The 21,824-nt window shown below is 43.8% G+C and overlaps 1 protein-coding gene across 1 annotated transcript in view; it reads left to right on the forward strand.

Moving 5' to 3' along the window:
• Positions 1-17,004, forward strand: part of LOC308288081 (WD repeat-containing protein 47-like) — a gene marked incomplete at both ends in the record, with an annotated part of 63,497 nt that extends 46,493 nt beyond the window's left edge. Inside the window, 10 exons of the mRNA XM_080729423.1 lie at positions 5,917-6,013; positions 6,857-7,044; positions 7,557-7,787; positions 7,884-7,962; positions 8,515-8,672; positions 10,861-11,027; positions 12,854-13,024; positions 13,686-13,821; positions 15,233-15,447; positions 16,859-17,004. Of these exons, the coding sequence (XP_080585549.1) occupies positions 5,917-6,013; positions 6,857-7,044; positions 7,557-7,787; positions 7,884-7,962; positions 8,515-8,672; positions 10,861-11,027; positions 12,854-13,024; positions 13,686-13,821; positions 15,233-15,447; positions 16,859-17,004 (1,588 nt within the window). The remainder of the gene's footprint in view (positions 1-5,916; positions 6,014-6,856; positions 7,045-7,556; positions 7,788-7,883; positions 7,963-8,514; positions 8,673-10,860; positions 11,028-12,853; positions 13,025-13,685; positions 13,822-15,232; positions 15,448-16,858) is intronic.
• Between the last annotated feature and the right edge of the window lie 4,820 nt (positions 17,005-21,824).

A 21,824-nucleotide genomic window follows, 5' to 3' on the forward strand; every position in this document is an offset into this window, starting at 1 on the left:
CTTAATCGTGACAGCCCTACTGTTAACCCTTTAAGACCTGGAACTGTGTCACTTTAGATTGTTATGCTTTTGTTATTCAAAAATGGCAGATATACAAGCTCACTGCGCTGCGAGCTTGTAGATCTTTTTGAAAAGGTTTGTGCAAATCTGGGGGGGTCCCTGGAACTAAATAATTTGAGATGGGCGTCTGCTGCCAGATACATGTCATTTTGGAGGTCCTTGACATGAAAATGTTTGAGAATCACCAACCACTGATGATAGAAACATGAGTTTCTTAGAAGACATATAGAATCGGGTTATCTTTGTTTTACAAGCAGTGTCTGCATGGATACATTCTGCACTCCTATACGTATAATTGCGACCGTAGGTCGCACTTACTACAGAAAGCTGCTCGAGGTGTCCGTCTGTCCGTCCGTCCGTCCGTCCGTCCGTCACACACGTCACACGTCACACTTTTGCCCTGCTCATATCTCCGCAACCGTTGCCCCGATCCATGCCAGATTTTGCACACACACTCCTTACCTGCCAAACTACAACCTCCAAGGACCCCCGGAGCTCCAGGGACCCCCAGCTCCCTCGGGGACCCCCAAGTGTAAAAAATGAGCACATGTGCAAAAATTACCAAATGACCACCCCAACGGGGCTGCTCACGGGGCATTCCCGGGGACCACCCACTCCTGGTGCTCCAGAACGGATGCAAAAGTGGTGGCGCCCCCAGTGGAGGACCCCCTGCCACTGCAGCTCACATAAAATGCCGTAACTCGGGCTAGGAGCGACCGGGAGAGCCGGGGCCGGTACCTATTCGTCCGCCTTGGCGGCGCGGAGACCCCACCCCTCATTTCTCACATGGCCCTCTAGCGCCACCATGAGGCCGATTCAGATTTTGCCCTAAAATCACGAAAATCACTACACAGTTTGTCTACACTCATGTCATCAACATGCTCAGGAAGATTTTGGAAAAACAAATTTTTGCTCTATTTGTGGAGATAAGTGACCTACGGTCGCTTATCTCCCGATTAGGGAGTCTTACTGGTCCATCCTTTCTGGAGACATGTGACCGAGTGTCTTCAACTAGGGATTTGGGAGTATTTCGTGCACACTCAGGTTGAGACTGACATTACTTTTAGAACTGCTTTAACATCATTGCGACCGTCAGGTCGCACTTACTATCAAAACCTCCACAAACTGTGAGTCAGTCAGTCAGTCAGTCAGTCAGTCAGTCAGTCAGTCAGTCAGTCAGTCAGTCAGTCAGTCAGTCAGTCAGTCAGTCAGTCAGTCAGTCAGTCAGTCAGTCAGTCCGTCCGTCCGTCCGTCCGTCCGTCCGTCCGTCCGTCCGTCCGTCCGTCCGTCCGTCCGTCCGTCCGTCCGTCCGTCCGTCCGTCCGTCCGTCCGTCCGTCCGTCCGTCCGTCCGTCCGTCAGTCTGTCTGTCACACCTCACACGTCACACTATTGCCCTGCTCATATCTCCGCAACCGTTGCCCCGATCCATGCCAAATTTTGCACACACAGTCCTTGCCTGCCAAACTACAACCTCCAAGGACCCCCGGAGCTCCAGGGACCCCCAGGTCCCTGGGGGACCCCCAGATGTAAAAAATGACCAAATGTGCAAAAATGACCAAATGACCACCCCAACGGGGCTGCTCACGGGGAATTCCCGGGGACCACCGACTCCTGGTGCTCCAGAACGGATGCCAAAGTGGTGGCGCCCCCAGTGGAGGACCCCCTCCACTGCAGCTCACATAAAATGCCGTAACTCGGGCTAGGAGCGGCCGGGAGAGCCGGGGCCAGTACCTATTCGTCCGCCAAGGCAACGCGGAGACCCCACCCCTCATTTCTCACATGGCCCTCTTCTAGCGCCACCATGAGGCCGATTCTTGCAAAACACATTTTTGGACACTGCTCCTACAGATTTGGCCCTAAAATCACACAAATCTGTACACAGTATGTCTACACTCATCTCATCAATATGGATGTCCCATATAGCGCCACCATCAGGCCGATTTTTTTAACCACATTTTTGGACACTGCTCCTACACATTTTGCCCTAAAATCACGCTGCGACCTGACGGTCGCTTATCTCCCGATTAGGGAGTCTTACTGGTGGTTATTACTGTGTATTGTTGCTATTGGATGGAAACCATGTATTTCAGAATCACAGGTTTACAGGTGTAAAACACTGGGTGAAATTTGTTTTTTGTGCAAGCTCCAAGATTTTTGTTATTTCCATAAAAAGGGAATAAGAAGAAGAAGAAGGGGCGCAAGGGGAAGAGAAATAGATCAGTAAAAATAACAACAACAATGTATCTACATATTTACATGTAGTATACTCTCGACAGTGTACGTAGATGAAAAAAGAAAGGCTAAAAAAAATAGCGGTTTCTGCCCGACAGGAACGATTTCTACTTTAACTTAACATCCTTAAGCAAGTTAATCTGTAACCTTTGCTATTAATCCCCAATGTTAATGTCTATATATGTCGCTAATCCAGTAACCGCTTTAGCTCTTTAGCAGCGATTAAGTGTCTCCCTTGCTGTATTCATTGGCTCTCTACAGTGAATGGACAGGATTGTAACTTCATTTAAATAATATGCAATATGCAACTATCCTTATGTTTTCCAAGGTTATGAAGAGCTTTACAAACAAATTCACATGATTTAACCACATGAACCATAGCATCCCTATTATAGGCAGTTCATCACAATGTTGTGAGTCCGGTATAAAGGGTTTAAGTGGTTAAAAATGAACACATTTAAGACGAGTATAAAGCAGAGTGAAAGAGGTAAATGTAAAAGTAAACATAGATACATAAAACAATTTAGGCTGGTCCATTTGTTTAAATATAAGAGGTAATTTTAGGAAATTATGCATGCACATCCAATCTCTCATCCAGGTTCTTGACAAACAATGATCAACAGTAACACGTATCTCAGCTCCACTTAATTGTTTATTGCAGTTCTCAATGTTTTGATCTTAGACAATCTTCATCAGGATTATTATTTTTGTATTATTTATTTTACTAAATAGCACTCATCCAAACACATTAGGTGTTCTTTCAGTACAATTTTGATACCATAATACCAGACCAGTAAGTTAGGTACAGGCACAGCGTGGTACGTTGTTCAGTGGAAACTCTCTAAACTCTTAACAGAATGACAGTAGAGGAATGTAAGCCGAGATGAGTGTATAGTTTGCATCAGATCTCCGGAACTTTTCTTGGCATCACCTTGATGTCTAGTTTGCTGACAAAGCTTTACGCGATCGATTGTAAATGAAATGCTACCCCCCTGAAGTAAGAGGAGCTGATTCTTTTCTGAATCTTTAGCTCCAAAATACTGAAAAGGGCTTCCGTAGAGAATGGACAGCGAATGGAAGATGGCTGCTTGAAGCGGAGGCTCCAGCACCATTGGCTTTTTATTTAGCTTTAAAGCATTGACATCCATGTTATTTGTTACTGGAGTCACAAGTTAGTTACCATTCATATTCCTCTCATCGTATCTGCAAGCGAAATGCAGAATATTCGTAAAAATGCCGGTAACACGACTGAAGAGTCGTTAGGCCTAGGCTTCGGGGCTGATGTTAATTCGAAGGCCGGACAGACTTCTCCACAATCCCCGGACGACTCTCTAGTTGAGTCCACATCTAGTGCTGTGGTTCATGGACTTCTCCGAAAGCTATCGGAGGACCAAGCGAGACATTTCACGGACATTCGGATGGAACTGTCAGAAACACGAAGAGCTGTTTTTGCTGTCGATAAGAAATTAGCCGATGTTCTTACACACTTGTCCGGCGCGGAGGCTAGGCTGGAAGACGCTGAGAAGCGACGGCGTGCTCGCCGTCTAAGGTAACTTATAATCCAGACAGGCCACCTGGTCTTGGTTCTATCCCGCTCTTTTGTTAACTTCTTCATACTGTATCATAGTTATGTTAATACAAATTTGTTTAATTCATTGAGCATACTTACTTAAGCTCTTCGCCCATATGGGGCTTAATGCATTGATAATGTTACTCCAACTAATCGTGTTCTTTAGCAGCTGTGTCTCATGCTACGAGAGACCCATCTCCAGCAGCCCAGCGTCTTCGCGAGGTGATCTTAGATCGGCGTTGTTTCCCTTTGCCCAGTGGTGTCCGGTTTGGGGACAACTTGTGTGTGTGGTGTTTAATTTCAGAGATCACATTTCATTATTAGATTTTTTTTATTGGGCCAGAATATAAGGCAGATATTTCTCAATCAGTCATTGTGGAGTGAGCTGACTTTGTTCTTGAAAGCAGAAGAGTGAGAGTTCCTTGAATATGAAGACATGGAACATATTCTGAAAACCTTTTTACAGTTGTGATAGTTTTGTCCTTGTACCTGTCTATGTTGTAATTATTCCCATGAGTGACATCTACAGCAGTGATTTTCAACCTTTTCAGGACGTGACCCCCAAATCATATTTTAACTGGGGACCCCTGACGAGCACTAAGAGTTGAGGCATTACATTTTGTATAACACGGTGCTATTGTGAAAATATGCTCACAACGCCTCGCAACTCCTCTAATATTTGGCAATTTGGCCAATGTTTAATTTGTCCTATTAGAGGTACTGTATTAAAAAGGCCTTAAATTGTCACTTTAGAAATGTGCATGTACCCTCTAACGTTTGTTTACTGTTGAGGGAGAAAACAATGCTGCACATTAAGTTAATCTGGGACCCCCCCAAAATAATTTGGGGATCCCCCTGGGGGCCCCGACCCACAGGTTGAGAACCACTGAACTACAGCATGCAGAGATGGGAAATGAGCTTTCCTTGTTGAGGTCCTGGGGGGGTTGGTGAGTTACAGTACAGCACACACAGTGGGTTGTTGTTAACTACTCTCTGTTGTTTCTTAAGCACACACAACAAGCTGCCGGCACAGCAGGTTACAGACGGCAATAGAGAAAGCTAGCAGTGAGAGAACAGCTGCTGTAGTGTACAGATATATTAAATGGTTGAAAATATACGGTGTATTCCCCATATCTTCCCCAAATCATCCAGGGCCAAAATCAGATTTCTCTAGCTTTAGACCTTTTTTTTAGATGCGCTGACAGCCCTGCAATGAAGGCCTTCGATCACATAACATGGCCTCTCGTATATGGTCAGTGCTCGGGGCCATGGACTTCGGTGCCTCGTTTATTGATATGATCACGGTGTATAATCCAACAGCTGTGGTGTTCACGAGCAAGAACGCCATTATTGTTTGCATTTTCTCTGGATTGCTCTCTGTATGGAGGAGGGCTGCAGATAAACTATGTGGCTGCCCCTCTGCATGGAACCTATAATCACCAATATTCAATAATATCAGTCTGACTGTTGATTTGGTAGCCATCCTATTCAGCTCTCTTGTGGGAGACAGAAAGGTGTTCCTACGCGTTCCTTCCATGATTTTATACATCATTTGATTTACCATGTTCCTCCTTTTTTTTCTTTACAGTCAAATGCAGGTAGTGTTACACAAGAAGGCAGGGATTGTGGGGGATTCTTCTTTCTTTCTTTCTTTCTTTCTTTCTTTCTATCCCAATTTAGTCATTATACCAAATCCCAGTGCTCCCCATGTAGTCCCTGTCACTGCTGACCCCTACTGGCTGGTCTTGGGAAAGGCAGCAAACGTGTCCTTTCTGATACTGTGACATCTCCTGCCACTTCTTTTCATCTGACAGTGATGAGTTTGTGATGTCTGCACATGAAAACGTATATTCAGAGAAGCAGCTGCCTGTGCAGACTTCTTTTATCCCTATATTTTCACTGGCATTGTGTAATGCATGCAGAGGAAGACGCTGTCTCTGCCTGTTCTGCTCCCTGTACAACATGCCGTGTGGATGTAATATCAGTAGGCCAACCAGCAAACAACAATTAGATTTAAACCGTGTTGTTGTTGTTGTAATGTTTCTGTCTTTAGGAAACACCCTCAAGGTCTGGAGAGCCCCAACACCACACGCACCCCCCTGGCCGCTGGAAAAGATGGTGGGCCACCCTGTAGCACAGACAGGAATGAGGTAATGATATGCATGTTAACTATAGAGACACACGGGCACCTACAAATTCACGCCCCCCAATTGAGACAGCGCCATCACTTCAGAGTTTTTTTGTAAGAAAAAGAGGAAAACACACATGTTAGTGTCTATGGGGAGAGTGTCTGGGAGCAGACTGCACTCAGGCTGGATCTTTCACAAACACCGCTCGCAGTCGGACAAGGAATATTTTCAGATTCTAACAGACAGTCGCGAGCGTGGATGTGTTTGACAGATAATATTCTGTGATTTTTCAAAAACGCTCTAAATCCCGGGCAGTCAATGTGTTAACATTTGTGTAACATGTCTTCTTGTTCATGAATCCTGGGATGTTAATGAGTGTGTGTGTGCTAGGGATGGGACGATATAAAAATGTCATATCACAATTATTGTGACAAAAGAAATCGCGATTTACGATATTATCGCGATAATCAAAATCCATTATCTTGGGGCGGAACATTTGCCCAAAAAATAGCCGATCTACAAGCAATTTTTTGGCTATTTTTTGGCAAAGACATTTGATAGAGTGAAAAAAAGAGTGAAGACTATCAAGTACATGTACAGTATTATAAGTACCTTTTACCAATTATAGAGGGTTTAAATAGTACCGGATATGCAGCTCGGCAAATAAAAGGTGAATTGATCCTAGTGCATGACGGAGGACGATATCACGATAAATAAAATCTCCACAATACGATTATCGTGAGTGTTTTTTATCACAAAAAACGATAATATCGCTTATCGTCCCATCCCTATTGTGTGTGCGTGTGTGTGTACTGTGCGTGTGTGTGTACTGTGCGTGTGTGCGTGCGTGCTGTGCCCCTGCAGCGGGACTCCTCAGACCAGTACCAGGAGTACCAGCGCCAGCGCCTTCGGGTCCAGCAGCACCTGGAGCAGAAGCAGCAGCAGAGGCAGCTCTACCAGCAGATGCTGCTGGAAGGAGGAGTCAAACCACAGGAGGCGGAGCCCGGCCCTGCCGGGGCCCAGCACAACCTCACCGAGACCTTCCTTAACAAGTCAGTCATACTGTATACCACAGTGGTTCTCAACCTGTGGGTTGAGAACCACCCCAAATTATTTTGGGGGATCCCCAGATGATTAACTTAATGTGCAATGTTTTTTTCACTCAACAGTAAACAAACCAACATAAAGTTTAAGTGTATAGAGGGTATCTACACATTTCTGTGACAATTTAAGGACTTTTTAATACCTCTAAAATGACAAATAATAAATGGTCAAATGGAAATCCAGCGGATCAGAATTGGGAACTAACTATTAGAACAATGGTTCTCAAAGTGAGGTCCGGGGACCCCCAGGGCTCCTTGAGGGGGTTCCAGGAAGGACCCAGCTAAATTATTGATAGTCAGGAACCCAAATGGATCCTTACAGGTCTGTAATGGGGGTTCTGTGGCCCAATGCGTACCGAAACTGGGGTTAAAAGGTTAATGTGAGGTTAATGTGAGAACACACTAGAACATACCTGTAAATCAGACTTGTATCAGTCCGTGCTCTTGTTTTCTGTGTCCAGGTCCATCCAGAAGCTGGAGGAGATGAAAATTGGGAATGGGATTGACCTGGAGGGGACCCCTCAGCTCAGCCAGCAGTGGAACGGGGTGGCAGGGGTCAAACCCAGCCCCACCACCCCCGCCACCCGCACCCCAGACTCCATCCCATCCAAACCTGGAGGCGGCGGGAGCAGCACTCCTCTCAAGACGGGGGGTCGCATGCAGTCCCTCGACGAGTCCCCTGTCAGCCAGAGGTTTGCATGAGAAATGTACATGACTGATTGAGAAAACTGGTATCATTCTATCACTATAAAGAGAGAGTACTAATCTGTGTGTGTGGTGTTTCCCAGTTCTGAGAGAATCAAGGCTACCTTCCCTCCAGTTCAAGATGACTCTCCCTGCTCCACTACAAGGAGCATAACACAAGAGGTACAGAACCTCAGCTGCAAGGCTCCTAGAACCAAGACCCCACTATTACACACCTGGCTCAAACAGTGTTCAACTTGTGAATCATTATATTGATATGCATTAATTGTGCTCCCATTCAGATACTGTAGTGTATAGGATAAGTTGCAGTTACTGTATGTGGTTAATGCACTACCCCCATTGGCACAGGGGAAGGTGATCACTGGGCACACTGGCATCTATGTGTGATAGAGAGGTTTTTCTTTTAAAATTAAATATTCCAAAAAGGTTAAATAAAGTCTCCTCACATCTATATACCAGTTACATCCTGATGTGAACGAAAAGATTTCTAAAGAAAAGATTGCCTATGGACAATCAAAATATCTCTCTCTCTCTCTGTCTCTCCCTGTAACAGTGCCAAAACAATAAGATTATAGAGTAGTCATAATCAAGAATCAAAATAGCAGAGGAAATAGCATATTATGTTGCAAAGTAGAGTAGAATAAAGGTACAGTATACAATGTCCAGTGCATCCATGCAGTATAAACAGTATGTCCTTCCATCTTGCTTCCCCAGACAGGGAAGAGCAAAGGTCAGTTTGTGAAGGTCAACCAGCTGGAGGACACGCAGGCCGTGCGCTGTGTGGCCTTCCACCCAACGGGGGCGCTCTACGCCGTGGGCTCCAACTCCAAGACCTTGAGAGTCTGTGCCTACCCAGAGACCCTCACCCCTAGGTACAACTACATACAGGCTACACACACCTCATTGTTTATTTATGATTAAAAGACATTGGATTTGGTGTGCAATCTAGTGTGTAATCCTCACTGCGGATCCAAAAACGAGTCATTAAAGGAGTCGATGAGTTTTTACCGCATGTGAAAAGACGCTCAAATCGAACTGGGTTCGATCGGGGGGAAAAAACGCACTGATGCAGCCACTGATGCAGCCACTCCACAATTCGGAGCAGGTGTGCATGCGGTCATAGAGAATCATTGGTGTCTTTAAAATAAATGAAATCGTCTGTTTTTTTTCGTGCGAAGAATCGCGCCTGTCTGCAAAGCCCTTAAGCGATATTATCGTTTATCGTGATGACAATACACTCACGATAATCGTATCGTGGAGATTTAATGTATTGTGATATCGTCCATGCACTCATTGCACTGGGATCAATTCACCTTGCTTTTAATTTGCTGAGCTGCATATCCGGTACCATTTAAACCTATAATTGGTAAAAAGTACTTATAATATATGTACGGTACTTGATACAGTCTTTTATTCAGTCTCTATCAAATGTCTTTGCCAAAAAATAGCCAATCTACAAGCTCACAACGCGACACGTTGTGAGCTTGTAGATCTGCTATTTTTTGGCAGATGTTCCGCCCCAGAATAATGGATTTTGAATATTGTGATAATATCGTGATTTATTTTGTGACAATAATCGTGATATGTAGTTTTCATATCGTCCCATCCCTAATTGGGATATCTATTAGCCTGTTGGGCTATTCTTATGACTTAACCTGTTCTCTGGCCACTCACAGACGTACAGTATCTACAGTATTTGTCAAACTGATCCTGATGGTTTGTTGTTGTTGGACAGACACCTCTTATCTCTGTATTTAAACTTTTTATGTTTTTTTTTTTTTTACTTTTTTCGTAAATTAATGCCCAACTTGATCGTACTGCAGTGTCACAAAAAAGTATCAACAACTAGAATTTCGGGCCCCCTTTGGGGGCCCTCAAATCTAGAGCTCGGGCCCCCTCCGGGGGCCCTCACGGTATACCAGCAATCAAATGGATTTGTAATGGGTTTTTGAGAAAAAAACATTTTTTTTCAAAAAACTTTTTTTTTGAAAAAAGTTTTTTGAAAAAAAAAAAAAGTTTTGGCCTAATTGTGTTATTATTATTACTATAATAGGCCTGCCAATGTTTTATTTTCATTATTTCAATGTTTTCATTTTAGCAACACACACACACACACACACACACACCCCTACACACACACACACACACACACACACACACACACACACACACACACACACACACACACACACACACACACACACACACACACACACAGACAGACAGTATGTTGCTGTGAAGAGGTGAGTGGGCCGAACTCTAGATGTGAGTGGCCCGAAGGGCCGCCAACCTCTCCCCTCTCAGAGCGGAGCAGAGGCAGTCAGATCATCTTGTCCATTGTTGAATCTGAAGCCTGGTTCCCGATAGTAACACAGACAGTACATTTGTAGTGGTGTAGCCTATTTGTATATTGTGATTAGTGGCTACTGGTGCGCAACACACATCAACAGGTCCATGAGTGTTCGCGTGCGCAAGCCACGCACTCACACAGGGAGGAGGCGACGGACTATTTTGCTCTCTCTTTTTTTCTCTCTCCGTCTATTCTCACAGCTCAAATGAGCTCTCTCTCTCTCTCTCACACCATGGCGACGGGGGGCGAATCAGCGGACGGCTGTGCCGTGCATTCTACCGACATCGGAGCTAGCTATGAGTTGAAGTCGATGTAAAGGGGGCGTGTATGGCGTTCTACCGACATCGGAGCTAGCTATGAGTTGAAGTCGATGTAAAGGGGCGGGTATGGCTTTGGAAGTGGGATGCGGCTCTAAGAAAAATGTAATAGTAGATAGCAGATCATCAAGCTCAAGACGCGATGCGGCGAGTTTTGATCTTGTGCATCTGCAATCTACAGAGTTTTATTCATAGAAATATGTTTACCATGTGTTTGTGTGTCCAGAGCTAAACTCACAAACCACTAGACGGGGCACTGACCGCTGGTGTAGCGGTCCGGGCACCTAGGCTCCAAAGTATATAGTAGTGAAAATATGGAGATAAGAGGTTTCTGCTTGACAATGTCTCACCTCTAAAACAACCTGGCTTGTCTTTCCTGTGTTGTTGGTCCAGTGGTGGTGCGGTCAGACAGCCAGCGGTGCGCTTCAGAAGGAACAAGCACCATAAGGGCTCCATCTACTGTGTGGCCTGGAGCCACTGTGGTCAGCTGCTGGCCACCGGCTCCAACGACAAGTACGTCAAGGTCCTCCCGTTCAACGCAGACAACTGCAACGCCACAGGTAGGCTGTCGCCATTTTTCTACTTCTGTCTTTTGTCCAAGAAACCTACTTAAACAGAATGTAAACATGACAACAATCCCATCACTCCTTGCCGGCATGCTTCAGCCCGCCAACACACTTAAAGGACCATACTACCTACTACAGTATGTACACAGCATAGGGTTACAGTGTGTGCTACTGTTAACTCAATTAGTGCCGCCGACATGAAAGGGTTAATTGTTCAGCGTGCTGGTCGCTTTCTCCGTCCGCGGCCAGTCTCTTATTTTGAAGGCCGGAAGTAGATCGAGCTAACAATTCCTACTTGACGATGTTCAAGATTGACCTGGAACTAGTTCTGGTCCGAAACGTAAACAATGATAGAAGATGGATGCCTTTATGCTTGTGCTATTTTAGCGAGAATCCAATGCCATCCTTGGCATCAAAAGTGTTTTTTGGAGAAAATGGACTGTAAAGATGAGAAAGACCGTTGGTTTCTATGGGATGGGATCACTATTGTGTGCACGTGGATGCGCGATGATGATGATGATGAATCGGCGACTTCAAACGTGCCAGCGTATTTTAACGGACGGTAGGTAGCCAGGCCAGCTTTACTGTATATACAGTATATTTTGCGAGTCATCCCGCGATAATATTTCAGTTAAGGTGTCTCCAATCTGGCAACCGGAGATATTTCCTCTTGGTGCGGTGCGATGCTTGCCTGGTTAACTCATTCTGAGCCCCAGACATTAACGGATTATAATGTCCAAAGTGCCTCCTTCAGGTCCCATTCACTTGCGTTGTCTTATTTTCCACCGCGCAATCACTTCCGGTCTGACGTCATCGGATCGTGCGCCGGAACCGATCCGTGTCCACGTGGAGTTGTGTAATGGCCGACCGGGAGCTTTTATAACTGTGTAACATAAGCGAGCATCTGCCTCCATCCTAGCTTCTAAAGTGTAGTTTTGAGATAATGGACATTAAAGATGAGATCCCCCGTCCACCTCAATGTTATGGATGGGACTATTTTGTGCTCGTGGAGCCGTGATGATGCGAAATCAGCGACGGATTTCGTCTCCGGACCGCCGGCCATTCTTCTCGGTAATGTACTCGCCGTTACAGTAATATATTACTTTTCCCGAGATATCCCGTGAATGGCACTACAGATACTCGAGTACATTTCGCGAGATATCTCGCGAATGGCACTAGATGAGTTAATAAACCAGACCGAACACAACAACACCCCCTGGCGGTAGTGGACTAGTGGTGTTGTAGTACGGTCTGGAACCGATCCATTGGGATTCTATTTCCTCAACCAGCTTCAAGGGTTGGCCAATCAGGGTTGTATGCTTGGGGCATGTGGTTTGGGGCTCGCGTCACTAGGCTTTAGCCCGCCCCCCAGAAATGAAAGTTCTTCCTGAAATCCCAGACTCTCTTCCCAAAACGAAGTGTGTGATAGAGGCTGGCAACGCCAGGCAAGTGCGATGCGGTGCAATGATTTCTCTCACCAAAGCACTATTACTAACTTTGCTTTGGAGTCCATTAGTATAGGAATTGAGAGTTGAGATTGAGATATGGTATTTAGTTAAAATGTGCGACGGGAAAATGTCTCTGGCTTATTTAGGCTTGCTTCTGGATGTTCTGCACTGTAGCAGACTAGACAGAGCTCCATGCTACAATGGAGGATTTACCACTGACGCAAAAATAATGAGTAAGCTCATCGACGGGTTCCGCCAGCCCTATCGAAGGCAAGCGTCTCATTGCCGACACGCTCCCGATGGCTTCCTGTCGGCAACAACGCTTTAGAAATCTCCTTGGTTAAAACCTGCCTTTTACACATTGCTGTTCAGGTCCAGACCTGGAGTTCAGCATGCACGACGGCACCATCAGAGACCTGGCCTTCATGGAGGGTCCAGAGAGCGGCGGCTCCATCCTGATCAGCGCCGGTGCAGGAGACTGTAACATCTACACCACCGACTGTCAGAGAGGACAGGGCCTGCACGCCCTCAGTGGACACACTGGTAAGGTCACACTCCCTTTATATCAGTGGTTCTCAACCTTTTCAGGCCGCAGCCGGGACCCCCCACCCTGACGAGCACTAAGAGTTGAGACATTACATTTTGTATATCACGGTCCTATTGTGAAAATAGCAGATCACAACGCCCCGCGTTGCGAGGCGTTGTGAGCATGGAGATCGGCTATTTTCACAATTTCTGCCTCTAATATTTGACAATTTGGCCAATTCATTTTAGAAGTATTAAAAATGTGTCACTTTAGAAATGTGTAGATACCCTCTATACAGTTAAACTTCATGTTGGTTTGTTCACTGTTGAGTGAGAAAACAACATATACTGTAGCTCTCACAAGTATACTGTAGTAATAAAAGTACACACAATCAGAATCAGCTTTATTGTCACTGTTATTTCCATAAAAAAAAGAAAGGGAAGAAAAAGGGGGGAAGAGAGATCAATTAAAGAAAACAAAATATATATATATAAATATATATAATATACATATATACTTAGTACCTGAAGTATGGCATGAAGGTGCGTGAGTGCAGCAGCAGACTTGATACTGCACACACTCACACTCTGTTGTATCTGTACTATACTGTACATACATGCATGCATACACACACCAACACTCAGTGTGTGTTTTGTCATTTTGTCCTCCCACTGTCAGGTCACATTCTTTCTCTGTATACGTGGGGAGGCTGGATGATCGCCTCGGGCTCCCAGGACAAGACGGTTCGTTTCTGGGACCTGCGGGTGCCCAGCTGTGTGCGCGTGGTGGGTGCCACCCTGCACGGTTCAGGTCAGTCACTGCACCGGCCATGGAAGCTTTTGTGTGACGCTGTAGTATGATCAAGTAGGACATTAATTTATGAAAAAAAAAACACACAAAAAGTTAAAATATGGAGAAATATGGAGGGTTCTGTCTGACAGCCACGATATACGCTGTGTGCGTTGAACACCAAAAAGCAGACCTGCAAGCTGTTAGGTCACTCACCATTGACATTAAATGTAGACTATTTTTGTTTCCACATATAGAGGGAGAGAATGACTAAAGTTACATAACAGTTGAGCCAGATAATACAGTATTGCTGTTACTGTGTAAATTATAGTAGTTTATTACCCGGCTTGGTTGAATGCTTGATTCTGATTGGTCGAGTGCTGAAATCAGTGGTGAATTATAGGCGTATAATGACCGCTTCGCTCCTATAATTCACCGCTGCTCCTCAACGGCTCAGAGCACCTGCTGCAGTCAGGATGCACTGTGTGAATTTAGTACTGTATCCAACATGTCAGCCATGTAAACAAACACACAGCGTCATTTACAACAAAACATTGCTCTCAAGAATGTTTTGCGAGAAATAGACGACGTAGTAACAGAAAATGGATTTATTTGATCAGCACTTCCTTGTTTTCCAAGGCGACCCGTGGGGGGACGCCCAACACTTATGGAACTCTTTCAGCCGTCTGTAAACAAGGAAATACTTCATTTTGTTTTTAGTTTTGAGTCAAATTATTAATTGTATTTATTAGCCGGGTAATAAGTGCTATAAGGTCTTGCTGCTTGGTCATTATGGCGTATATGGACACGACGGGCTGATAATTCCCCGAGGCGGATCGGCTCCTCCTCGGGGAATTATCAGCCCGTCGTGTCCATATACGCCATAATGACCAAGCAGCAAGACCTTATCACATACTTGTTTCCAACCAGCAATTGATTTGTGATGATACAATTTCCCCACAAGAGGGCAATAATGCTATCAATGCTTTTGATTTTCTTTTTTTATATATATAAACTGTAGCTGTGGTCCTCTTGGTGTGCTCCTTTTACGTTATTTCACACATCGTAGAAAAATCAATCAATAGAAAAAATATTATTAAACTCAAGTCTCGATGGCGTGAGTAATCAAAAGACAAAAAGTCATTTTGGGAGTGAACTACTCCTTTAAATACATTTCGGCCATTTGAAAATAGCCGAAAACTTGAAATGGGACGTAGCCCAAAAACATGAAATGAGACATTCTGCATAATGAGTATACTTTTACTTTTGGTACTTTAAGTTCATTTTGATGCCAATACTTTTGTACTTTTACTCAAGCACATTTTGAATTCCAGACTTTAACTTGTAACAGTATTTCTACATTGCAGTATTGATACTTTTAGTAAAAAATGTGACTACCTTTTCCACCACTGCCCTTCACCCATCCCCATAGGCAGTGCGGTGGCCTCGGTGGCAGTGGACCCCAGCGGGCGGCTGCTGGCCACGGGCCAGGAGGACAGCAGCTGCATGCTGTACGACATCCGCGGGGGCCGCACCGTGCAGGCCTACCGGCCCCACGGCAGCGACGTGCGCTCGGTCCGCTTCTCGCCGCGGGCGCACTACCTCCTGACGGGCTCCTACGACAACAAGGTCATCGTCACCGACCTGCAAGGTACGTACTGTAGTAGTGATGGATAAACATACTGTAGGCCAGTGGTTCCCATACCTTTTCCCATCCCATTGTGAAAATAGCCGAACTACAAGCTCACAACGCCTCGCAGTGTGAGGCGTTGTGAGCTTGTAGTTTCGGCTATTTTCACAATGTTCACCTCTTTCTTACTTAATATTTGCCAGTTTGGTATTAAAAAGGTCTCGAAAGTCCTTAAATTGTCACTTTATAAATGTGCAGATACCCTGTGTACACACTTATACTGTATGCTGGATTATTTACCGTTGAGTGAGATTTTTTTTTTACATTAAGCTAATCATCTGGGGACCCCACAAAATAATTTGGGGACCCCACTTGGGGTCTCGACCCCAGGTTTGAGAACCACTGCTGTAGGCAGATGGCTGGAGGGGTCTGTTTACATTTTGTAGCTGCTATTTTAGGTATTTTTCGAATGACGTGCACAAATGCAGTCGAGACGGCAGGTTGAACGTGGTTAATTTCATTATAAATTCGCCAGCTGGAAAGTAATCTAAAGGAGCAGGTTTCTGCCTGGCAGCAGAAACCAGCGAACTCCAAAATGTTCTTTTTTTAATCCAGCTCAAGTGGAGTTAGGAGGTTTTTGCCGAAGCGCTTTTTACTACTTATCATTGGTTCAATAGCTCTGATTTATGAGAATAAAATCTAAACCTGGTTTCTGCTGGACAGCGATGATATACTGTACTAGAGGTTCATAGCTAGATGTCGGTTGCATCAGATACGAACGACTCTGCGGCGGGCACAGCACTCCCTCAAGTCCTTGACTCCTTGCCGATGTTCTTGCAGAGTTTGAAGTCCCATAAATATGCATTTGACCATATATGGGCATAGAGGTCGTATATGTGGCGCTGGAGAACCCGGGCCTCCATAATATGCCTATATATGGGCGTGTCAGGTTTGTTTATGGTTATGTCTGAGTCATAGTGACTTGCCTACGTATCAGCCTATTTTAATATAGGATAAGGATGACTGTTCAGATCATAGGTTTCTCTTTCCCCACCTACAGTATAGAATTCCGTACTAAATCTAATCTAACAGTCACTGGGACCAGGTTCTCTAGCTTAATATGTCTGAATGTGGGGGTCCTGGTCCTTGAAATGAAAATGTTTATGAGAACCACTGCTGCAGTTGGATGAATAGATTAACTATACATTGGAGAAATCAAAAATATACACTCAAGGGCCATACACAACAGGAGTAATTATTTTGTGCGATTTAATTCACATTCATTTTAACTGCTGTTTGTGCTGTGATAACGTGCACACTCAGCGCACTTTTGGACTTCCACAGAGCTGTGTGTGTGTGTGTGTGTGTGTGTGTGTGTGTGTGTGTGTGTGTGTGTGTGTGTGTGTGTGTGTGTGTGTGACATCATCAACAGGTGACCTGACCAAGCAGCTGCCTCAGATGGTCGCCGGGGAACACTCGGACAAGGTGATCCAGTGTCGGTGGCACACCCGCGACCTCACCTTCCTGTCCTCCTCCGCAGATAAGACTGTCGCCCTCTGGGCTCAGGTTGACCCTTGACTCCCGAGCTGACAAACACTGGCTAGCAGCTAATGCAGCAACAAGCACAACACCTCCTCGTAACATCCCCAAGATGGGATACCTAACTGCCCTGTGTGTGTGTGTGTGTGTGTGTGTGTGAGAGAGAGAGAGAGTGCAGTGTATATATGCATAGATGCAGAGGCGTGCATGCATGCCTTGCAACTTGCTGGCATGTGCACGCTGTACGTGTATTTGGCCCAGTTCAGCTACTTTCCCGTAATTCTAATGCTTCATTTATGCTCCCATCGTATGACGGTGATTTTGAAGCATAAATTGGGCTTAAACATCATCACCGGAGTGATTTAAAAGTTTAAAACATCCAAGAAAGCTTTCGCCCATAGTGCTAGCTTATAGTCACTGTTAGGGTAGGTATTCGGCACATATATTGTTGTGTATGGAGTTGGGGTCTTACTAAGGCTAAAGACCCTGACACACTGCGAGCGTGAGACGTGCACATTATCAAAAGGTTGCGTCAATATGCGCCGATGTGTCTCTCAGAGCTCGGTTCTGTTTTGGACACAGAAAGACCCTTCTTTTTTCTGATGTCTGACACTTGCGTCAGTGACGCTTTCAGCACGGCCTCGAGTTTGTGCAATCAGCTAGTCTGCAAGTGATTTCATTTCTGCTTCGCAGTCAGTGAGTCGGGACTCGGGGCCCAAAAATGGGCTGTGAGATGTCTGGACAAGTCATCACAAACAAAACTTTGATAATTAATATTTATGTTGGTTAACACATTGCATCCAGACTTAAGGCCAAATTGTTCTTTATTATTGATTTAAATCATGGGTCTTCAACAGGGGGTCCGGGACCCCTAGGGGGTCCTCAGAGTTACCACAGGGGGTCCTTCAAATCTTTGCTTGATAGAAACCTTTTTTTCTCCTTTTTTATATTAACCACTTGAACCCTAATGTCCATATTCTGAGAACTTTAGCCAAAAATAGCAGATCTGTAGATCGTCTATTTTTGGCAAAGAGATTTGGTGTAGAGGGGAAAAAAGAGCACACTAAGTACAGAGTGAAAGGTCAAGTTTATTAAGTATTGACGGTTCAAGTGGTTACATATCTGATAACACAAATTGACATGAATCCAAAATACATAATTGTGCTGTCAAACGATGAAACTATATGGAATCTGGGGGTCCCTGCTTCATCTCTATCTCAGCTAAGGGGTCCTTGGCCTGAGAACGTTGAAGTCCCCTGATTTAAATGGTTAAATCAATGAGGGTCCCAATGCCAAAGCAGTTGAGAGGCACTTCTTGGTTAAGTTAGGTTGTGTTCACCACATATTCTGCTGCTGTATGCTATTCGCCTTTTGCTCAGATTTTGTGCCTCGGTAGACTGTTTTAAACTGGACATGTAATAGTGATGTTGTAAATAAGGAAATCACAGTTTTTATGATGGCGAGATATTTTGTGCATGATTGATCACTAGTACCTTCACTGTAAGCACATTTGAAGTCGGGCCAGCTCTATTCATGTCAAACCAGCCTAGTATCATTAAATTGATCGAGTAATAACTTCCTAGCCAAATATGGCCTTCTCTACCAAAGTGAGACAGATGTTCCTGAAGTTCATAAATGATCTCTTTCTGCTGGAATCCAAAAATTCGATAAAATACATATATAATTAGCAAGTGGATAAAATAAGAAACAGTAACGTTATGTGCGCATTTCAGTTTTCAGTCATATCTAACATTTCTGGTAGAGAAGGTCTTAATAAACTACCGTACATTTTTATTGCAGAGGGATTTTTTTCCCCCTCCAAAATGAGATATCTACAGTAAATGATTGACAGCATGACCGTACAATGATAAGGCCTTGATTTACGAAACAATAAGACTTTTTCTGACTGGACCCAATAATTTTTCAATGATTTTGAATTATATATAAGAGAGTGATTTGTTTTAAATAATAGGCAAATAGCATGATGGGGAACCCATTTAGAACGGGTACACATTATTGTGTATCATTATTTTATGCTTTAACTATTGAGGTGCCGCGCTGTGAGCTTGTATATCTGCTATTTTTGAAAAATCTTGAAAATTTGAATTTTGACCCGATTCTATAAGTGTCTTTTGAATCCTTCTAAGGTTTGAAAAACCCATGTTTCTATGTCAGCAATCTGGCTAGCCATCGTCAAAGAAAAGGTCCTTTTCACTTAAATTAACTGGAGCTCAGTTAGTCTGTTCTTGAGAGACTACTATGTCAGTGGTTCTCAAACCTTTTCATGTGAAGGACCCCCAAAAGGACATTTATTTGGCCACGGACCCCCATCTCAAAATATTCAGTTCCAGGGACCACCCAGAAGCAAAATTTGAGTTACAAACGTTCGCTTTGAAAATACATCTATTCAAAGATTTGCACTCATTTTCACGACTTTTTCAAAAATAGCAGATCTACAAGCTCGGTGCCACGCTGTGAGCTTGTATATCTGCTATTTTTCACTGGTTAAAGCATTCAATAATTCTAGGCCTAAATGGGTTAACTCCCTTCAAGACTTCAGTGGCCTGATGGATTTACGTTCTCTTATCAAATCACATAAACTTAACGTCATGTATCAAGGTATATAAAAGGTGCCTTTTTTGTAATATACTTAGAGGTTTTGAATGTGCAGCATTGCCAAGTTTGATTTCAATAGCTTTATCCCGAGCTTTATCATCAAGCGTATTATATTATCATCATAACATAATGCGTTTGTCAAGTCAGTGTTTAGCGGCTTGCTCAATACCTGGTTGTACGATGGTGGTGTCGCACGGTGGAAAATGTTGTGAACTCGTGAGTCCGTTATTTCTGGCATGCGACAACACCGCCACGCGACCAAGTATAAATTAGGCTTTTTGCCGTAGATCAGTAGATAAACTCATCGTATGTAAGTGTGTGCACAGCGTTCCAGAGATGGATTTGAATTATTGATATTGTCTGTGTTGCACTGTGCGTGTGGTCAGGACCTCAACCAAGGAAACGTTGTTTTTTACTCTTGCGTTGACACTTTCTGTTATGCTTCAACAATCCATGTTTGAGATGCAGAAAAAGAGGAGAAAAAAAGAAGGGGAAGAAATAGATTTAAAGCTACTATCTGGGACTTATTTTAATGAATAAAACATTATTTTAGCCAATCTGTTTGGTAGAGCAGGGGTCTTCAACAGGGGGTCCGGGACCCCTAGGGGTCCTCAGAGTTACTACAGGGGGACCGTCAAATCTTTGAGTGATAGGATCATGTTTTACTTTTTACATTAACCATTTGAACCCTAGCATTCCTATTCTGAGTGGAACATTAGACAAAAATAGCCGATCTATAAGCTTACAACGCCTCGCAGAGGTTTGTAAGGGAAAAGAGCAGAATAAAGTATTTGATGGTTCAAGTGGTTAATTGTCTGAAAATACACATTACTCCAACATGATGACAGTGCCGTCACACAAGTCTAAGCTGTCTAAGAAACACATTTTTAATCTGCAACACAATTTTATACAATATGTAGTGGGGGTCCCTGCTACATCTCTCTCGGCTAAGGGGTCCCTGGCCTGAAAATGTTGAAGACCCCTGTGGTAGAGTATGTCAGGAATCAGGGGATATTAATACAATCTGGGAATACATTCCTTACCAAGAAATGTCTTCACCAATATGTTTGTAAAGGTGTCTAGTAACACATCTAGCAAAGTTTGAAATCCAATTTCCCTAGGGGAATTTTTGACAGCTGCTGGAAGTTGGGGTACCGTTAACTTTACTACAGGAAAAAAATACAAAAACATAAGTTAAAGTTAATGGTAAGACACTTAAGGACAGTAAGGTGTCCAGGTACCAATGCAGGGCTTGCCTCCGTTTTTTCTCCATGTATTGTTGGCTCTGGAGAGAGGCGTAGGGCCAGGTCCTCATCTGTTTCCGAATCTGTTTCTAAAGTAAGTCAAAGTATTGGTCGTGATCAGGGGAATGGATGATGAAAGCAACTACAAAAAATTCCAGTGATTCAACTTCACACTTACCCAGACTACAGATTATCCTATCAACGTCATCTGCTAATGGTATGACACCTTTCAGCAGCTGTCAAAAGTATGTTGGATTTTGTTTAAACCATCAACAACATCAGTGCAGTGTGCTTTTGTCTGGAATAAACCGTTCTGTATGTACTCTTGGAAAAAGACACCAGTCAAATATAAGATATGTCAAAATACAAAGACTTGAAAGTTGAAAATTACATTCTTTTTTTAACAGCATGATCGGTTTTACATAGCAATATCCTGAGTGTTGATTTAACTGTTGAGTGTTAAAAATGGACCCTCGGGGGTTGGCAGTGTGTGATAGTGGCTCAGTTATGAGTGATTCTCAACCGGAGGAGGGCTGAGCCCACTGGTGGGCCTTGAGGATATTGCAAGTGGGCCCCCAAATAATTTATAACATTATTTCATGTAAAAATAAAGAGATCATGGTATTTTTTTCTTTAAAAATCAACACAATCGATTGGTTAATCATTAAAACAAACACAAAAAAAAAATCACAATTTTCAAGTGGGCCCTGTTCCAGAAAAGGTTGAGAACCACTGCTATATACAAACAAAAGCAGAAGACAATGATGACAATGATGCACTTGGATGTTTGAAGAAAGAAATGCTGACATACAGTGGGAAATAATCGATGAAAAAGATGTATGTTATCGTGACACATTGTGAGCTAGGGAATCGGCTATTTTTGCTATGTGTGTGTGCCACCGCTGTACGACTAATTAGGGCTTAAGTGGTTGATCACACTAATCAACTTAAAAAATAATTAGAATCTTTTCACTTTCATTTGTTGATGTATAAAGAATT

Source organism: Nannobrachium achirus (assembly GCF_963921795.1).
Source record: "Nannobrachium achirus genome assembly, chromosome: 1".
NCBI lineage: Eukaryota > Metazoa > Chordata > Actinopteri > Myctophiformes > Myctophidae > Nannobrachium > Nannobrachium achirus.